This window comes from Vanessa atalanta, chromosome 17, assembly GCF_905147765.1.
Source record: "Vanessa atalanta chromosome 17, ilVanAtal1.2, whole genome shotgun sequence".
In the NCBI taxonomy this organism is placed as follows: Eukaryota; Metazoa; Arthropoda; class Insecta; order Lepidoptera; family Nymphalidae; genus Vanessa; species Vanessa atalanta.
The window spans coordinates 26,855-41,482 of NC_061887.1; the positions used below are offsets into that span (position 1 = coordinate 26,855).

The 14,628-nt window shown below is 41.2% G+C and overlaps 2 protein-coding genes across 2 annotated transcripts; both read right to left on the reverse strand.

Annotated features, from left to right (window-relative positions):
- Positions 1-327: 327 nt before the first annotated feature.
- On the reverse strand, positions 328-6,585 carry LOC125070279 (basigin). The gene is made up of 4 exons (XM_047680074.1): positions 6,351-6,585; positions 2,257-2,410; positions 1,165-1,773; positions 328-1,088 (listed from the first exon to the last, which is right to left on the reverse strand). The coding sequence occupies exons 1-4, from the start codon at positions 6,421-6,423 to the stop codon at positions 1,076-1,078; spliced, it is 849 nt and encodes a 282-aa protein (XP_047536030.1). The 5' UTR covers positions 6,424-6,585; the 3' UTR covers positions 328-1,075.
- A 1,967-nt stretch (positions 6,586-8,552) lies between these two features.
- LOC125070599 (guanine nucleotide-binding protein subunit beta-5) lies at positions 8,553-14,395 on the reverse strand. The gene is made up of 5 exons (XM_047680533.1): positions 13,957-14,395; positions 13,304-13,440; positions 12,908-13,026; positions 9,285-9,492; positions 8,553-9,187 (listed from the first exon to the last, which is right to left on the reverse strand). The coding sequence occupies exons 1-5, from the start codon at positions 14,075-14,077 to the stop codon at positions 8,702-8,704; spliced, it is 1,071 nt and encodes a 356-aa protein (XP_047536489.1). The 5' UTR covers positions 14,078-14,395; the 3' UTR covers positions 8,553-8,701.
- Between the last annotated feature and the right edge of the window lie 233 nt (positions 14,396-14,628).

Here is a 14,628-nt window from a genome sequence, read left to right on the forward strand (position 1 = left end):
TTAGGGATACGAAATAGGAACTCGGAGTTAGTCAATATAAGCAAATTATACAAAATTTGGTCCACTAATAGACGAAGGTACCGTACTAATAAACAAAGCAATCTGTTGCGCGGACTGGGATACTAGTATAACGCCATCTACCGGTCGGCAACACAGAGCCTAATCAGTAGGACTTAGTGAGCAAAATTGTAACGCGACTCGGAAGTATATGAGCGCTATGTAGTGCCAGTTTGTTGGATTACAATTTACCACACTAACACGATAAAACATTTACGACTTTTCAACTGCTAAATGATTATTGAATTAGACAAATAAATAAAACGCCAGTAACCGGAATAATTTATTGGAAACATAATTAATTGTACATCACGTTCACGGCGCGCGAGTCGACCGTCGCCGCGCACTCGACCCGCCGCGCCCGCTGCTCCTGTCGCAGTTGCTCAGTACATTGAGCGCCTGAGCATTGTTACTTACAAGTTTTTGATTTATACATTACATTTATTTTTCGTCGAAATTCGATAATTTACAAACATTTACATTCCAGTTTTGTTAAATATCCACTAAAAACAGAAAAACTCTACACGCACTTAAAAAATTAAATTCGAAAAACGCTAAATAGCGTCAGTGACCGCACGGATCAGCTCCCATCGATCGAAGTGATTATCGTTAAGTTTCATTAAAGTCGAGACCTCACACGTGTCTCATCGACGTTCAGCGGTCATCGGGGAGCTATCGAATACTTTTAATTGTATATACATATATAAATCTTACATAAGCTAAGAAAATATACACAGGCAGAAGTAACGGCAGGTAATAAAAGCATTAGTATATTAATATAACTACATCCGTGTCGAGTAAAGAGTATAATAATATTAACTTAAATAAACTCTGAATAGAAATTATGAATGTACAAGTGTCACGAGTCGCGGACACGTCGGCGGTCGGCGAACCTTCGGGTCGCCTATTTCAACTAAATAACAAACAACTTTTTGGTAAACTCGTTACAAACTTAAAATCTCGCGAGTCGCGGCGGCGGCGCTCGGCCGCGGCTCCCTCTGCGCACTGCGGGACGCGCTTACGACTTCTTCCTGCAACACAACGGGACCTCGTCAGTGGGGGCGGGCGGCGCGCGATAGGAGATGTGGGGGGGGGATCGATACTCACTGGTCGTGGTTGTCGGTGTCCGAGTCGTCGAGCTCGGGCTTGGTGCGGCGCTTCTCGTAGACGAGGATGATGGCGCAGAGCACGAAGACCTCGGCGCAGATGCCGAGGAAGGGCCAGAGCGCGGCGTACATGTCCTTGACGCGCAGCGTGGTGACGGCCGGCGCCAGCGCGCCCTCCGCGCCGCAGCGGTAGCGCCCCGCGTCCGAGCGCTGCGCCTCCTCCAGCAGCAGCACGCCGTCGGGCACGCCCTGCTCGCTGTCGGCCAGCGAGGCGCGCGAGCCGAGCACCTCCGTGGCGTCGGTGTAGTTGGCGTTGAGGTCGGTGGAGTTGGTGTAGCCCCAGGTGACGCGCGAGTACGGCTTGCCCAGCACCTTGCACACGAGCTTCAGCTTCTGCCCCTCGACGACGTTGGTGTTGGCGGGCAGCTTGAGGTGCGGGCGGCCGCGCACGGCCCAGCGCTGCTCGCGCGCGGCGCCGGCGAGCGCGCACGAGTAGTTGCCGAAGTCGTCCTCGTAGGCGCGCGCCACGCGGAACTCGGCGCCGCCGCGCTCCAGCTGGTAGCGGTCCTTCAGCTCCCACACCTGCTCGATGTCGGTCTCGTTCTTCTTCCTGGAACGTGCGATGCCGATGACGTCACATCGAAAGCGCATGCGAACTATTATTACGCATTCTCGCTTACGGGGAATCGCCATTCGCTGCGGTGTTTACGTCGATTAAAACACGCGGAAACGGTTCATTAATACGTCACTCGTTATCTAAATATAAAATTAAGATAATTTATACGTCTGACCCTCGAAATATTTACTCTGCTGGCTGATAATGATGTATACATATTCATTACATGTTGAAACCAACATTTATAGAAAACTATACTTTTGAGATAAGTAAGACACTGACAATGTGTTTATTGTTTCCAGTACATTATTAACAGTATTTATTATATCAACCTTCGCCCGCGTAACATAATATTTGAACTATATAAATACTATATTTTTGGCGATAAAATAGACCACACCGGCGGGTATGTTCATTTGTGGCAAAATATGTCCAATGCGGGCCGGGTAGTATATTGAAGTGGCGTTTGAGTCTTACCAAACGTAGGCGAGACTGTTGTCATTGGGCAGCTTGCAGTGAAGGGAGAAGTTTCCCCTGACGTCGTACAGCAGCTCGGGCAGGTCCTCGCTGGGGACGGAGGCGGAGGCGGGCGCGGCGGGCGCGGGCGGGGTGACGGACGCGGGCGCGTCGCCTGTAACACGCTCACGCATCACTCTCTGCCCTGGCCACAGTGCGCACTATCTACCACTCTCTACGTAACGTGTGTGAGGTACATGAGGCCGAAGACGAAAACACTTCAGTGGGCGCGGATGGTGTTTCTGCGTACCCTAATTCAGTCATATGAACATAGTGTTCATAAAGCTAAAAATGACAAAATAACAGGGCTCGTACACCGGAAACGAAGGTGTAATATATCAATGCTGGCGGCGGCCGAGCTCTGCACCGAGCGCGCTCGAGTCGCACAAACTGTCTATCAAACAATATCGACATGTACACTTATATTAAAAAAAGGTCAACAAAAAAAAATCGTATACCATGCATTATATTCCTCTGCGATATAATTATTTTAAGAACGCGAATCAAATCTGCAACCCTCGACGCAGATGGCAGATAGTTTGCCCGCTGCGTCAATGGTTACATAGCAATACAAGGATTTAAAACTATTTAAAACATTTGATTTCTCATAAATATTGATTTGTTTATCTATCGCAATGCAAAGAGTCACCATAGTTTCAAATTAAAAGCTCAAATAATTGTCTCCTACACAGAATATTCGTAATTAGTAAGTCAGTCGTGTTAAACTAGTGCATTCAAAAACAAATCAATATTTCAATAGTGTCTTTGTTAATTGCAGGGACAATCGAATCGTATTTTGGAGAACGAGTCTCGCTATTCAGATTCGACCACCCTCTGCTAACAAGCATTAACTATTACTTAGAGTACAGCTGCGCGGGCAGCGAAATTATGAAGCTAAGTTCATCTCCTAATGTTAAACTAAAATATCTACTTCTTAATGTTTCATTGCGAAAAAAAATCTAAAATATTAAAACATTAAATAAAAATCAGCTACTGGAAATAAAAAGATAATTTATGAAAGGCGATTACAAATACATACTCTACGGGTACATTTAGAGTCAAATATTTCTCTGTCATTAAAATAACAGCAATAAAAGTATTTTTCCGCTTAGACATACTTCGGCTTCGATAAGAATACGTTCTATAGCACATTATTTTAATCGAAGATACGAAGCGAACTTAATCTTTGTTGATTGTCCCGTAATATAGGTGATTATGCGTCGAGATACCTGTTCAATGTTCATATAAAACGAGGGCGACGCGATAGTCGCGATTGGCAACACGTCGCAATACGTAAAAAATAATAAGATATTTTGAAGATAAAAAGTACTCGTTTTCAAGATTAATGCAGATAATTAAGCAATTGAAAGTAAACTTTATGAAAGGTGTCGTTCTGAAATGGGGTTTATCCGTTTCGGCCTTCCGTAAAGCATCGATCGACCTCGTCCTGCTTTGAGTCAACGCCCGATAGTTAACGATCGACCGGCAGCTATCACATCTATTTCCACAGCATACGAATTAGAGTCCCGTGAACTACTCATATTAATATTCGATTACACTTAATTCCTATTATTAGGTATTTACATCGAGCTATTAAAACATATACATACATAATAATACCATAATGAACGATAGCAGAAGGTAGTGTTAAGAGAATTGGAAAGGTTTTTTAAGAAAGATTATAAATAATATTGTTAGAGATAGTGACAGACACGCACACACAGTTAAGTAAAGACGGCACGCTCTCGCGCGCATTGTGTCGCGTCTCGTTCTGCCTTATATAGATATAATAACAAATAAATCTAAACATAGTTTCAACGAATACATCGACCACCTAATGAGAAAAGCACTACGTCTAATTACGAAAAAAAAATATTGGCTCTAACGGGCAGCACTCGCACTAACTGCGTCAACGATACAGACGATACGCCAACAGACTACAGTTCCATACGCCAAACTACTGAAGAAACAATATTTCCGACGGTGGTCGTAAATCGAAATCTAGCTACATAATGCCGATCCGTCCGACCCCGGCTCGCGCCCGACGCGGCGAAGCGACGGCGCCGGAGCCGGGCGGTCGCGAGCACGAGCACGAGCACGAGCAGCAAAGCGGCGGAGACGGTGCGGTGAGGAGCGGCATGCGGCGGTACCGGCGGCGGGCAGCACCACGACGCGCACGCGGTGGTCGCGCTCGCGGCTGCACGTGTACAGGCCGGCGTGGTGCGCGCGCGCGGCGGGCGCTCGCAGGCGGGCCGCGAGCCGCGCGTCGGAGGCGGGCGCTTCGGGCGCCGCGCGCAGGTCCGGCGGGGGCGCGCCGCCGTCCCGTCGCCACTCGGCGCGCTGCTCGGGCCGTAGCCGACACTCCACCGTGAGCGGCGCGCCGGCCGCTACCGTCACGCGGCTCTCCTCGCCGGCCGCGCTCGACACGGCCGCCTCCGTCTCTGCGCACGATGCTCTCTCGCTACTATCACGCTCCCCAAACACGCGTATGCGTATACCTTCCTATGCACGCATTTCTCACTCGTATCGCGTGAGGAACTTCTTTCGAATCGGTCGTCTGAACTCTATTCTACTACTGATGGTCGTTTTGTTTTTATTTGTCGGATATTTACCTCTTTGACAATAGACGATTATTCAGAACGATTTAATTGCACTCAACGATGCCTTGTCCTCCTTTCATTAACAATAATTAGATAGAGTACAATTGGTTGCGACTGTTATTTTCATACAGTTAATAGTTCCTTTAACAAACTTACAATTCATTACAACGCTTTTTATGAATGACATTTGAATCTCATAAAATGGCAGATAAGGTTGAATCGACATTTTAAGAAGAGTATGACAATATATAGCCATAGAAAAACAAGTTTGTTACACAGTATAACAATTAAACTGAGATCATAACATATTCGAATGAATTCAATGCTATTTAACATGTAGTTGTTTGTGTCTTGTGTGAAAAATTCCTCATTTGAGTCGTACAATCAGAAAAAAGGAATTTCATTTATTTATTTTGATTTTATTACTTTTACTACATTCCATCTGCAACTACATTTAATTTTTGTTTGATCAACATTATTAATGAAGAATATACTTATTGTTTTTATGTCGCAAAATTCTGAAGGTGAATGAGATAAACACGAAAGGGAAAGTCCCAGTAATGGGAGCCTCATGCAGACAAGAGCAAAGCTAACAAATAAAGCCACTTGCGGTATTTGTTAAGACTTTGATACATAAAAGATAATGCTATCTCTCTATCAGTCAAGATAATAACATGCGCAGATTTATACTGAACTAAAAATGTATGCCTATCTGTAGCTGCAGTGACAGAAGTAACAAATGAAACATTTCCTTGTTACATTAACTTAACTTAATGTTGATGATGTTGCGTTGTATCTGTCGACCAACACCTCGGGTTGGGAGAATTTTCTCTTTCGAGATAATGTTATGTAACAAGCTTTACTTGAAATTAACTTAAAAGTTCTTTTATCAGTCGGTGTCATAAAACTTGTACAGAATCAATTAAAGATAATTATCTAAAAAAAATATACTCATTTTTACTAGATTTGATTTTTTTACATAAAAAATAACATACAAAAAATTAATTTATGTTAATTTAATAACCTCTGTGAATCAACTCTAATATACAACAGATTATCTGTAACACAATTTAATTTTCTATTGACTGATAAATTATAAATGTATATATTGTTGGAATGTGTACATTTAATGACCCATAATTTAAAATCATGTTTTTTTTTCAACTGCTGATGTTTATTAAAATAATATAAAAAATGTAATTTCAGAGCTAAGGTTTCGCTAATGGAGGGGGATGAGGTTGTTGCATGGTCTTACAAAGATTTGAGTAACTTAATAACATGAGAAAAGCGATACTACTCATGACATCACCCAACAGTCCAACACCTTCAACTAGGGCATCATTTCATTGACCTACAAAATACTTCGACATGCAATTAACTCTTTAACGATCATCATTAATCTAGGATTATTATAATAAATTATGATTAAAATGATAAAATTAAATTATTACTTACTTTGTGCTTTTGATGGAATTACACTTGCTAAAAATAGAATTGCCAGAGGCACACAAAAAGCAGTCCGACCCATTGCTGACGGCAGCGTGATCTTCTCTCGCTTCTGTGAGATTGAAAACTAGTAACCCGACTGTAATCGAATACAGTCAGAACAATAAAACTCAATTTATTATGCCCACCCAAGAACAATGGTGCGCAAAATGGCGCAGAATTCTATCCTTTTGAAACAGTCACTGTCAAACGTCATTTAAACGAGTGAGTCAATCTGTTATCGAGGCCAGTACGATGTTGTCAGATCCTAAAATACTACAAGTATAGAACAAATTATTGTCATGTTAGTAGATTTTCCCTGCTGGTAATATATAGTTTTGATTGCCCAAAAAACAAAATGTGTAGTTTTTACCTTACCAAATGTAAGCAGATACTACGAGGTTTTTAGGAATATTCTTATCATTTCAAACTATAGTGAATTCCTCATTTATATTCCCTGACAGAATGACTCGGCTCCGGAGCATACGCAGTTAGAAAAGTTAGATAACTATATAACGATATTGATACCACTCGTCTAGTATATTTTGGTTATTTTGATAATATACGTCTTTGGTGTAACAAAGTCAAAGTCAAGTTGATCTCTGTGATAGAATCAGTGATAATCATTGTATGTGCACGAGACGCAAAGATAGGATATAACGCCAAGTTTCCGACTCCGCACAATCAATTAATCCTTCTTAGGACAAGTTATCCGTTTCTATAATAAAATTCCGCAGATATTTTTAACTTTGCCTTAGGTGACTTTTAACAACCGGATCACTGACGATCCAATCAAAAATACTAGCTGAACCATCACCGAACCTCTACTGGCTTTAAAGAATATTTCTGTGTTCGCTACATTGTATTTGAGTCCATGTTGTTCAGCAATCTACGATATAGTTATAAAAAACCCGGATTAACCATTACTGACTTTAACATTAGTTATAATGTTAGTAATGGTTAATTATCAGACTGCGACTTAAAGATGGTTCTTTTTTTGGGGTGTTAAGTCATTTAACGTAAATAATAATTTTCTAATTCAAACGAATACTATAAAAAACCCGATTAATTTCTGTTACAGATTATACATATAAACGCGAGATGTTCCTGTGTTTTCGCCGGATACACCGTTTCTTTGTTCGTTAATTTCAATGAATGCATCATCATACCGTGCAAGGCCCTATGTAAAATGATTTGGTATATTTTGCGTAGAGTATAGTAGATATAACGTAAGCCACCTCAAATACGCCAGGCTTTAAAACGAGCTGTCATTATTGGATACCTTACAGATTTTGTGTTTGTGCTGTTGGGCCGTTGAGCAATTCCCTCGTCGTGAGCCCACCGCGAGTGCAGCAACCGTGCCATGGTTGACTATCATAATGAAATATAACTTTTTTCTCTCTTCTGTTAACCGTTGATGAGTTTTCTGGAGCCAATCTTGGATGGAGTATCAGGTCAAGGTTGCCATAAAATTCGTCGGAACCGAATCAACGTGTAAAATTTAGATCTGTAGGATAATAATGGGACGTGGAAAAATTTCACTTGCAAGATATGTTTACACACACTGGGAAACTGAATAAAAGCTTGCAATAGGTATTAATCCCGGCACCGATCGGTAAGGTGGTATTATCGCGCAACTCGCGGTATGTCTATTACATAAAGATGCATTTTAATAACCAGTTGTTGAAAATCGTTAATAATCGGCTTCACGTTTATGGCCTCACACACAGTAGAAATTGCTGTTGCAAATAAAACAAGAAGTCAACATTGAATTTATTGATAGAAGGCGGGGTCACACCACGCAGGGTACTTTTCCATTTAAAATATAAGTTATAACATAGATTCTCACTAACATCTTTATTTTCAACGTTACAATAGTTTTGAATTAACATAATGCTCCACGAGTCAGTGGCAGTACTAATTAAAAATTTCAGTCAAGTCAAAATCAACTTTTACTCTCAGTGGATCCTATTTTACAATAAATGACTCGCCAGCGACGCGGGCTACATTTAATAGGTAACGAGGCTCCTAATCGACACTCACTAATAAATAAAACCATAGTGCAGGCTCCTCGGGATCCTCGCAGACAACACCTCGAAGCATTCTCACATTTCCGAACACGCTCACCCATCACGAACACAAACATAAAGATCGTCGGGACGTGCGGCCGCAGGACCCGCTCGTCTCTCACTCGACGGAACTATAATAATACTCATACCCTCTACATTGCAGATCTCATAGAGCTCACGACTAGATCGTCGAATCGAGAAATTTCTACATAACTCGCAATAAATCGGAAGAACGTCACGGGCCCGACGCGCTCAGGCCCACACGCGCAGCGTGGCGTCCCACGAGGCCGTGGCCAGCGCCGTGCCGTCGGGCGCCAGCTGCACGCGCGCCACGCGGTGCTCGTGGCCGCACAGCACGCACACGCGCGCCGCGCGCAGCGCGTCCCACGCGCACGCCGTGTAGTCGCTGTAGCCCGCGAACAGCAGGCGCCCGCTCACCGACCACTCCACCGAGTTCACGCCGAAGATCACGCTGTCCTTGCCGTAGCGCGCCACCTCGCGGTCGGCGCGCAGGTCGAACAGGCGGCAGCACGAGTCGTCGGAGCCGGACGCCAGCGAGTCGCCCGACGGGTGGTAGCGCACGCTGTTCACGTCCGACAGGTGCGTGTCGAAGGCCTGCACGGCGTGGCCGGAGCGCATGTCCCACACGAGCACGGCGCGGTCGCAGCCCCCCGAGACGAACGTGTCGCCCATGTCCGTCGGTGCCAGGTCGAGAGCCATCACGTCCGCCGCGTGTGCCTGTCGAAACGAAGCGGGAGTCGGACGTCCATGATATGTTTTATAAATCAGAAATTCGATTCGAAGCGACGATGCGACGATGCGACGATGCGATCACCTGGAAGCTCTGCAGCAGCTGCCCCGACTCCACGTCCCAGAGCGCGCACGTGCCGTCGCCGCCGCCCGTGAGTATCTGGCGGTCGGTGTTGGGGAAGAGGCAGGCCGACATGTAGGAGGTGTGCGTGGCCACGGTGCGCTTGCGGGCGGCCGGCTCGTCCTCGCCCGCGCCGCCCAGCGGAAACACCGTCACCTTGTTGTCGAGGCCCCTAAAAATTATAAAATATCTAGTATTAGAAGTGAGCTTAAACTCAACACACGCGAGTTTATTTTGAGTAATGTGAACTAACGAAAGTTTAGTTAATATTTGATGTACTCCTTTTATATATTGTTGAATCTTCTGATCTCGGTATGCTTAGGTTTGCGCAAAATATGGACTGATTTTATTCAAAAACATTGACTGTTTTTCTATCGCTACATAGAACTTGTTGAACACAAGGTTTAAGAGAAGTTTTGTTTAGTCTCTAAAAATAAAAAATATAATAAAATGGGATCAGTTATATAAATTGCAAATAAAAAAAATACACACGAAGAACACTTATTTGCACTTTTAGTCCGTGCAGTTGGAGTATCAGATACCAACATTTCGAGAATCCCACATAATAAATGTTACGAGTATCATGAGTTCTTATTATTCGGTCTAGGCTGTGGTCTCTCTAGATAGACTCTAAGATTCCTCTGTTCTAAATAGTTTTTTTCCTATGCTGCTGTATGTTTCTGCGTTCATTACAATAGCATCCAGTATGTCTATATATTTGCTTCTCAAGTTTTCGCATAGCATTATAGCCATTTATTTATTGTTTTTGCTTGAAATCACTTGTATAATATCTTTTTGTACTTCATATATTTAATGTATCCTGAGACCAACAGTGTCTGTAAGCAGGTAAACCCGTGGTAGGGCTTTGTGCTAGCCGGTTTGAGCTGGTTGTTGTTTGGTTGAGTTGGAACTTCAGGTATTCTACTGTTAAACAGCAATACCTAGTCAATACTAAATATTGCTGCATTCAAACCGGAGCAGAACAATTGGCTTGTGCCGGTTTGAAAGATAAGTGAGCCTGGGGAGAACTGGGACAAGGAACATAACATCTTAGTTTCCAAGATTGGTGATACATTCGTTTCAATGTCTATCGGCAGCTGTGACCACTTATAATCATCATCAGGTCCATTTGCCTGGCGGCATAGTGGCTAGAAACCGTGATTGGAGAGACTTAGGGTCCAAATTTGTTAAATCAGTTTTTCTTTATGCTTGAACATTAACCCAAATAATAATTGTCCTATACGTTTCTTATCTAAACATTAGAGTTTGGACACAAAAAATAATCTTTATCTTTTTTTTATGTTATAGGGGGCAAACGAGCAGGAGGCTCACCTAATGGAAAGTGATTACCACCGCCCATGGACATCTGCAACACCAGGGGGGTTGGAGGTGCGTTGCCGGTCTTTAAGAAATAAGTACGCTCTTTTCTTGAAGGTTCCCAAGTCGTATCGGTTCGGAAAAACCGCCGGCGAAAGCTGGTTCCACAGAGTGGTTGTGCGAGGCAGAAAATGCCTTAAAAATCGCGCTGTTGTGGATTTACGGACATCTAAGTGGTGCGGGTGAAATTTAGAATTTTGACGAGATGTCCGAAAGTGAAATTCAGCTGCCGGGATTAATCCAAACAATTCCTCGGAACACTCCCCGTGGAAAATTCGGTAGAAGATGCAGAGTGATCCAACATCTCTACGCAAAGCCAAAGGATCGAGCAGATCAGAAAGGGCTTGATCGTCGATAATTCGAGCTGCTCTACGTTGGATACGGTCAAATGGAAGGAGCTGGTACTGGGGAGCACCCGCCCAGAGGTGAGAGCAGTACTCCATGTGAGGCCGAATTTGCGCCTTGTATAGTCTTAGGCGATGGGCCGACGTGAAATACTGTCTTGCCTTGTATTGCCTTGCTGAGCACACCAAGCTTTTTTGATGCCAATTTGGCTTTGCCTTCCAATTGACCGCGGAACTGAACGAGGCTCGAAATATCAACGCCAAGTATTCCGATACTAGCTGTGGCGGCTATCGGAATGTTCTCGAATCGTGGAGATACGACGAATAGTGTTTTTTTGGCGGATAACGCGCAAACTTGCATCATTTTGGGGTTGAAATGGACTAGGTTTAGCCGGCCCCAGTTCGAGAATTCGTTTAACGAAGACTCGATTTCAGACACAAGTTTGTTCCGGTTTTCTTCGACGTTTTCGAAGAGAAGGCCTTCGCTATGTCCAGACTGGCTGCTAATGCCTCCCCCTTGCTCTAAACTGCTTCCGCCCATTTATGAGTAAGGTAAACTAGAAGATCACCGGCTGAGCGACCCCGACGGAAACCGTACTGGCGGTCACTAATCAGCTGGTACTCCTCTAGATACTCCTCTAGATATAATGTTGAAAAAAACAAAATGTCTAAATATATATTTTCATGAAGGTGAAATATAAATAATTAGGCCAAAAAAAAGAATGTTTCGCATTCCGTCACGAACGGCGATCCATAAGTGAAGTTTTAATGGTGCTTCCTGATTACATATATGACATAATCATATCCCTATATTCAAGCAGCTTTTGCTGAGGCATTTCACTCGTTTGCAGAAGTAAATATCTCATTGTTTGTCTTCTATATCATCAAAAATTATAATTAAACAAAAAATTAAAAGATTGTTGTTACAAACAAAGTAAATATATTGTCATTATTTTCAATTGCTATTGGGTAAAGGAATTTTTATAACATTTTATTTTAACGTGTTTACTTACACATGTCATACACTACATCGTAGTGTAGTTTAATTTTCAATAAATATGTCGTAGTGGCTACAAATAACAGTCAAATCAAAATATACTTTATTCAAGTTGGATTTTACAAGTACTTCTGAATGACCATTTTACAAATTGTATTAAAGCTAAGCTACAGCTGGTTCCGAATCCGTGGTAGCTTTACCACGGGTTCGGCCCAGGTTCGGCCCAGGTTGAGCCCAGCGCTCAACTTTAGGGCTATAAAGTCAAATATACTTTATTCAAGTCTGAGTCTAGCACTCGCCCGGTAACGCTGTAAAGGCCAGTAGGGCCAACAGCACTACTTCAAACAAAAAAAAAACCGGTATAGAGAGGATCGGACCTCCTCAGTTAGCAATAAATCAGAGAAGAATATTTTCTGAGTTTAATTTCATACCTTCGAGGATAGTATGAAATCTAAACACTGACATTCGTGACCTCAGCAATACGACGTCATATTTTTTAAAAACAAGCCGAGACATGCCACGACGTCATATCCTATCTCAAAGTCAACAAGTACTAACTCCATGTCTTTTTATCAACAATGTAATCTTTTATTGAATAATTTACCTCATTTCTTAATGTTTTTTTAAGAATCTATTTAAATGATATAAAAATTAACAACTTTACTTTGTGTATTAATACAATGATTCAATTCAATTCTTAGTTTAATGGGTTTTAGTTGTTTTAAACCTTTTTAGTTGATAGTTTATAAAGTTTTTGTAGTTTTTACCAATCAATATCAACTATTTTAATATCTGAAATAAAAGACACTTTCATGTGTGCAGTAATCTCTTCTGATTGTTGAGTTGTAACTACAGAATATGGAACTTACCCTGCCGCAACCATGTTCCCTGAAGGAGCATAGGCACATGCCATGACCCAGGTACTGGGCATAGAAATCGTAAGCTCCTTTGTTGCAGTAAATGCATCCCAAATTATCACCTTTCCATCCTTAAAATAAAGTTTCAAATTTTTAAACAAGACCTTGCTATGAAATTACCGTTCTTGGAAAAAACAATAAAAATCAGCTAAAATAACAAATTTAACAAACTAACAAAAATTAAGAAAATATAAAATGCCTACAAATACAGAGTTGTACACAACTCATATTAAATATATATATGTTACACTGTTACACTGATGTGTAACAGGAAATACAAATGATCTGGTAGGTTTAACTATTTATATTATTTTAAAAGAATACAAGTAGGTATAATATTAAACAGACCTGTGAAGAAGATACTATGTGACGTTTATCTGGAGACCAATCGGAACAAAGAACTTTAGCCTGATGACCCTTGAGCACTCGACGTAGCTTGAGATTAGGGAAAGTGATAGGCTCCAATCTTTCAGCAACACAGGACACTGTGTGTATACAAAACATTCATAGTAGCAAAGCAATTTAATTCTAATAATTTCATAATTATACATAAATCCTATACTTTCAGACTTTAATTGGCAGGAGTCAGTTAATTTAAAGGTCATCTTAAAAGTTATGCTCAACAATGTTAAACTTCATTGTAATAAAATGTTAATTTAAACAATTTTTATATGAATGTAATGTAATTTACTGTTGTCTGCTTTTGTTTATGATTTATATTTTTATCTCTGTAGTTTTGTATGTATGTGAATTTCATAATCTGTTAGTCTTCTATATAAAAAATATTTATATATATATTCCAATTTGTACAGAGACTGTTGTTATATTAAATAATTTAATTGAAGATAACTCAATTAATGTTTCTCCAATTTATTATTCAGACCACTGTTAAACCAATTAAGCTTGAATACGGAAGAGAGTAATTGCGGTACTATTTGAGTTATTTCTACTATAATAAAATAGTGCGGTAACGATTAAAAGTATCATTAAAAAAATCTTACGCGTAACGTCGTTTAGTTTTTGACGTTCCTCTTCCAGCTTTTGCTTTAGAGCTTCAGCTTCCCGCAACAACGACTCCAGAGTCTCCTCAGGGCTCGCAGCCACCGCCGTATCTGCCGCCATCGTACAGCAACTTTTCGTTTTCTCTATCACCACATTCTTATATGAATATTACACAATCATTCTTACACAAAACAACTCCCAACAATTGTTGATACAATAAGATTAAAAAACGTTTATTAATAACATTTTTAATAATGTTTTAGCTCTGTTAGCTATCTTCCCTAACAAAAACTATTTCAGAAATCTGAATCGATAACACTAAACAGCGTCGAACGTCGATCACAGTCACAAAATTCACAGAATATCTATATTGTATATATATCTACAGTAAAATCCTACAGATTGAGCCTACACTACATAATAACAGGGGACTAGACTACGAGTTACGACAGTGCCTGTGTCATAGAGCACGGAATGCTTATATAAAATAAATAATATAATTATAGTTGTGCCCATAAAACTTTCTTAATACTTAATCCATAATATGAATGCCTTACGATAAAATAAGATTTAATTTTTATAAAAATAACGTTTGGATACATACAATTTGAACATATTTATATTTTATTGACTATAATTTTTATTCTACGATCAATTGTTTAAGATTTTAA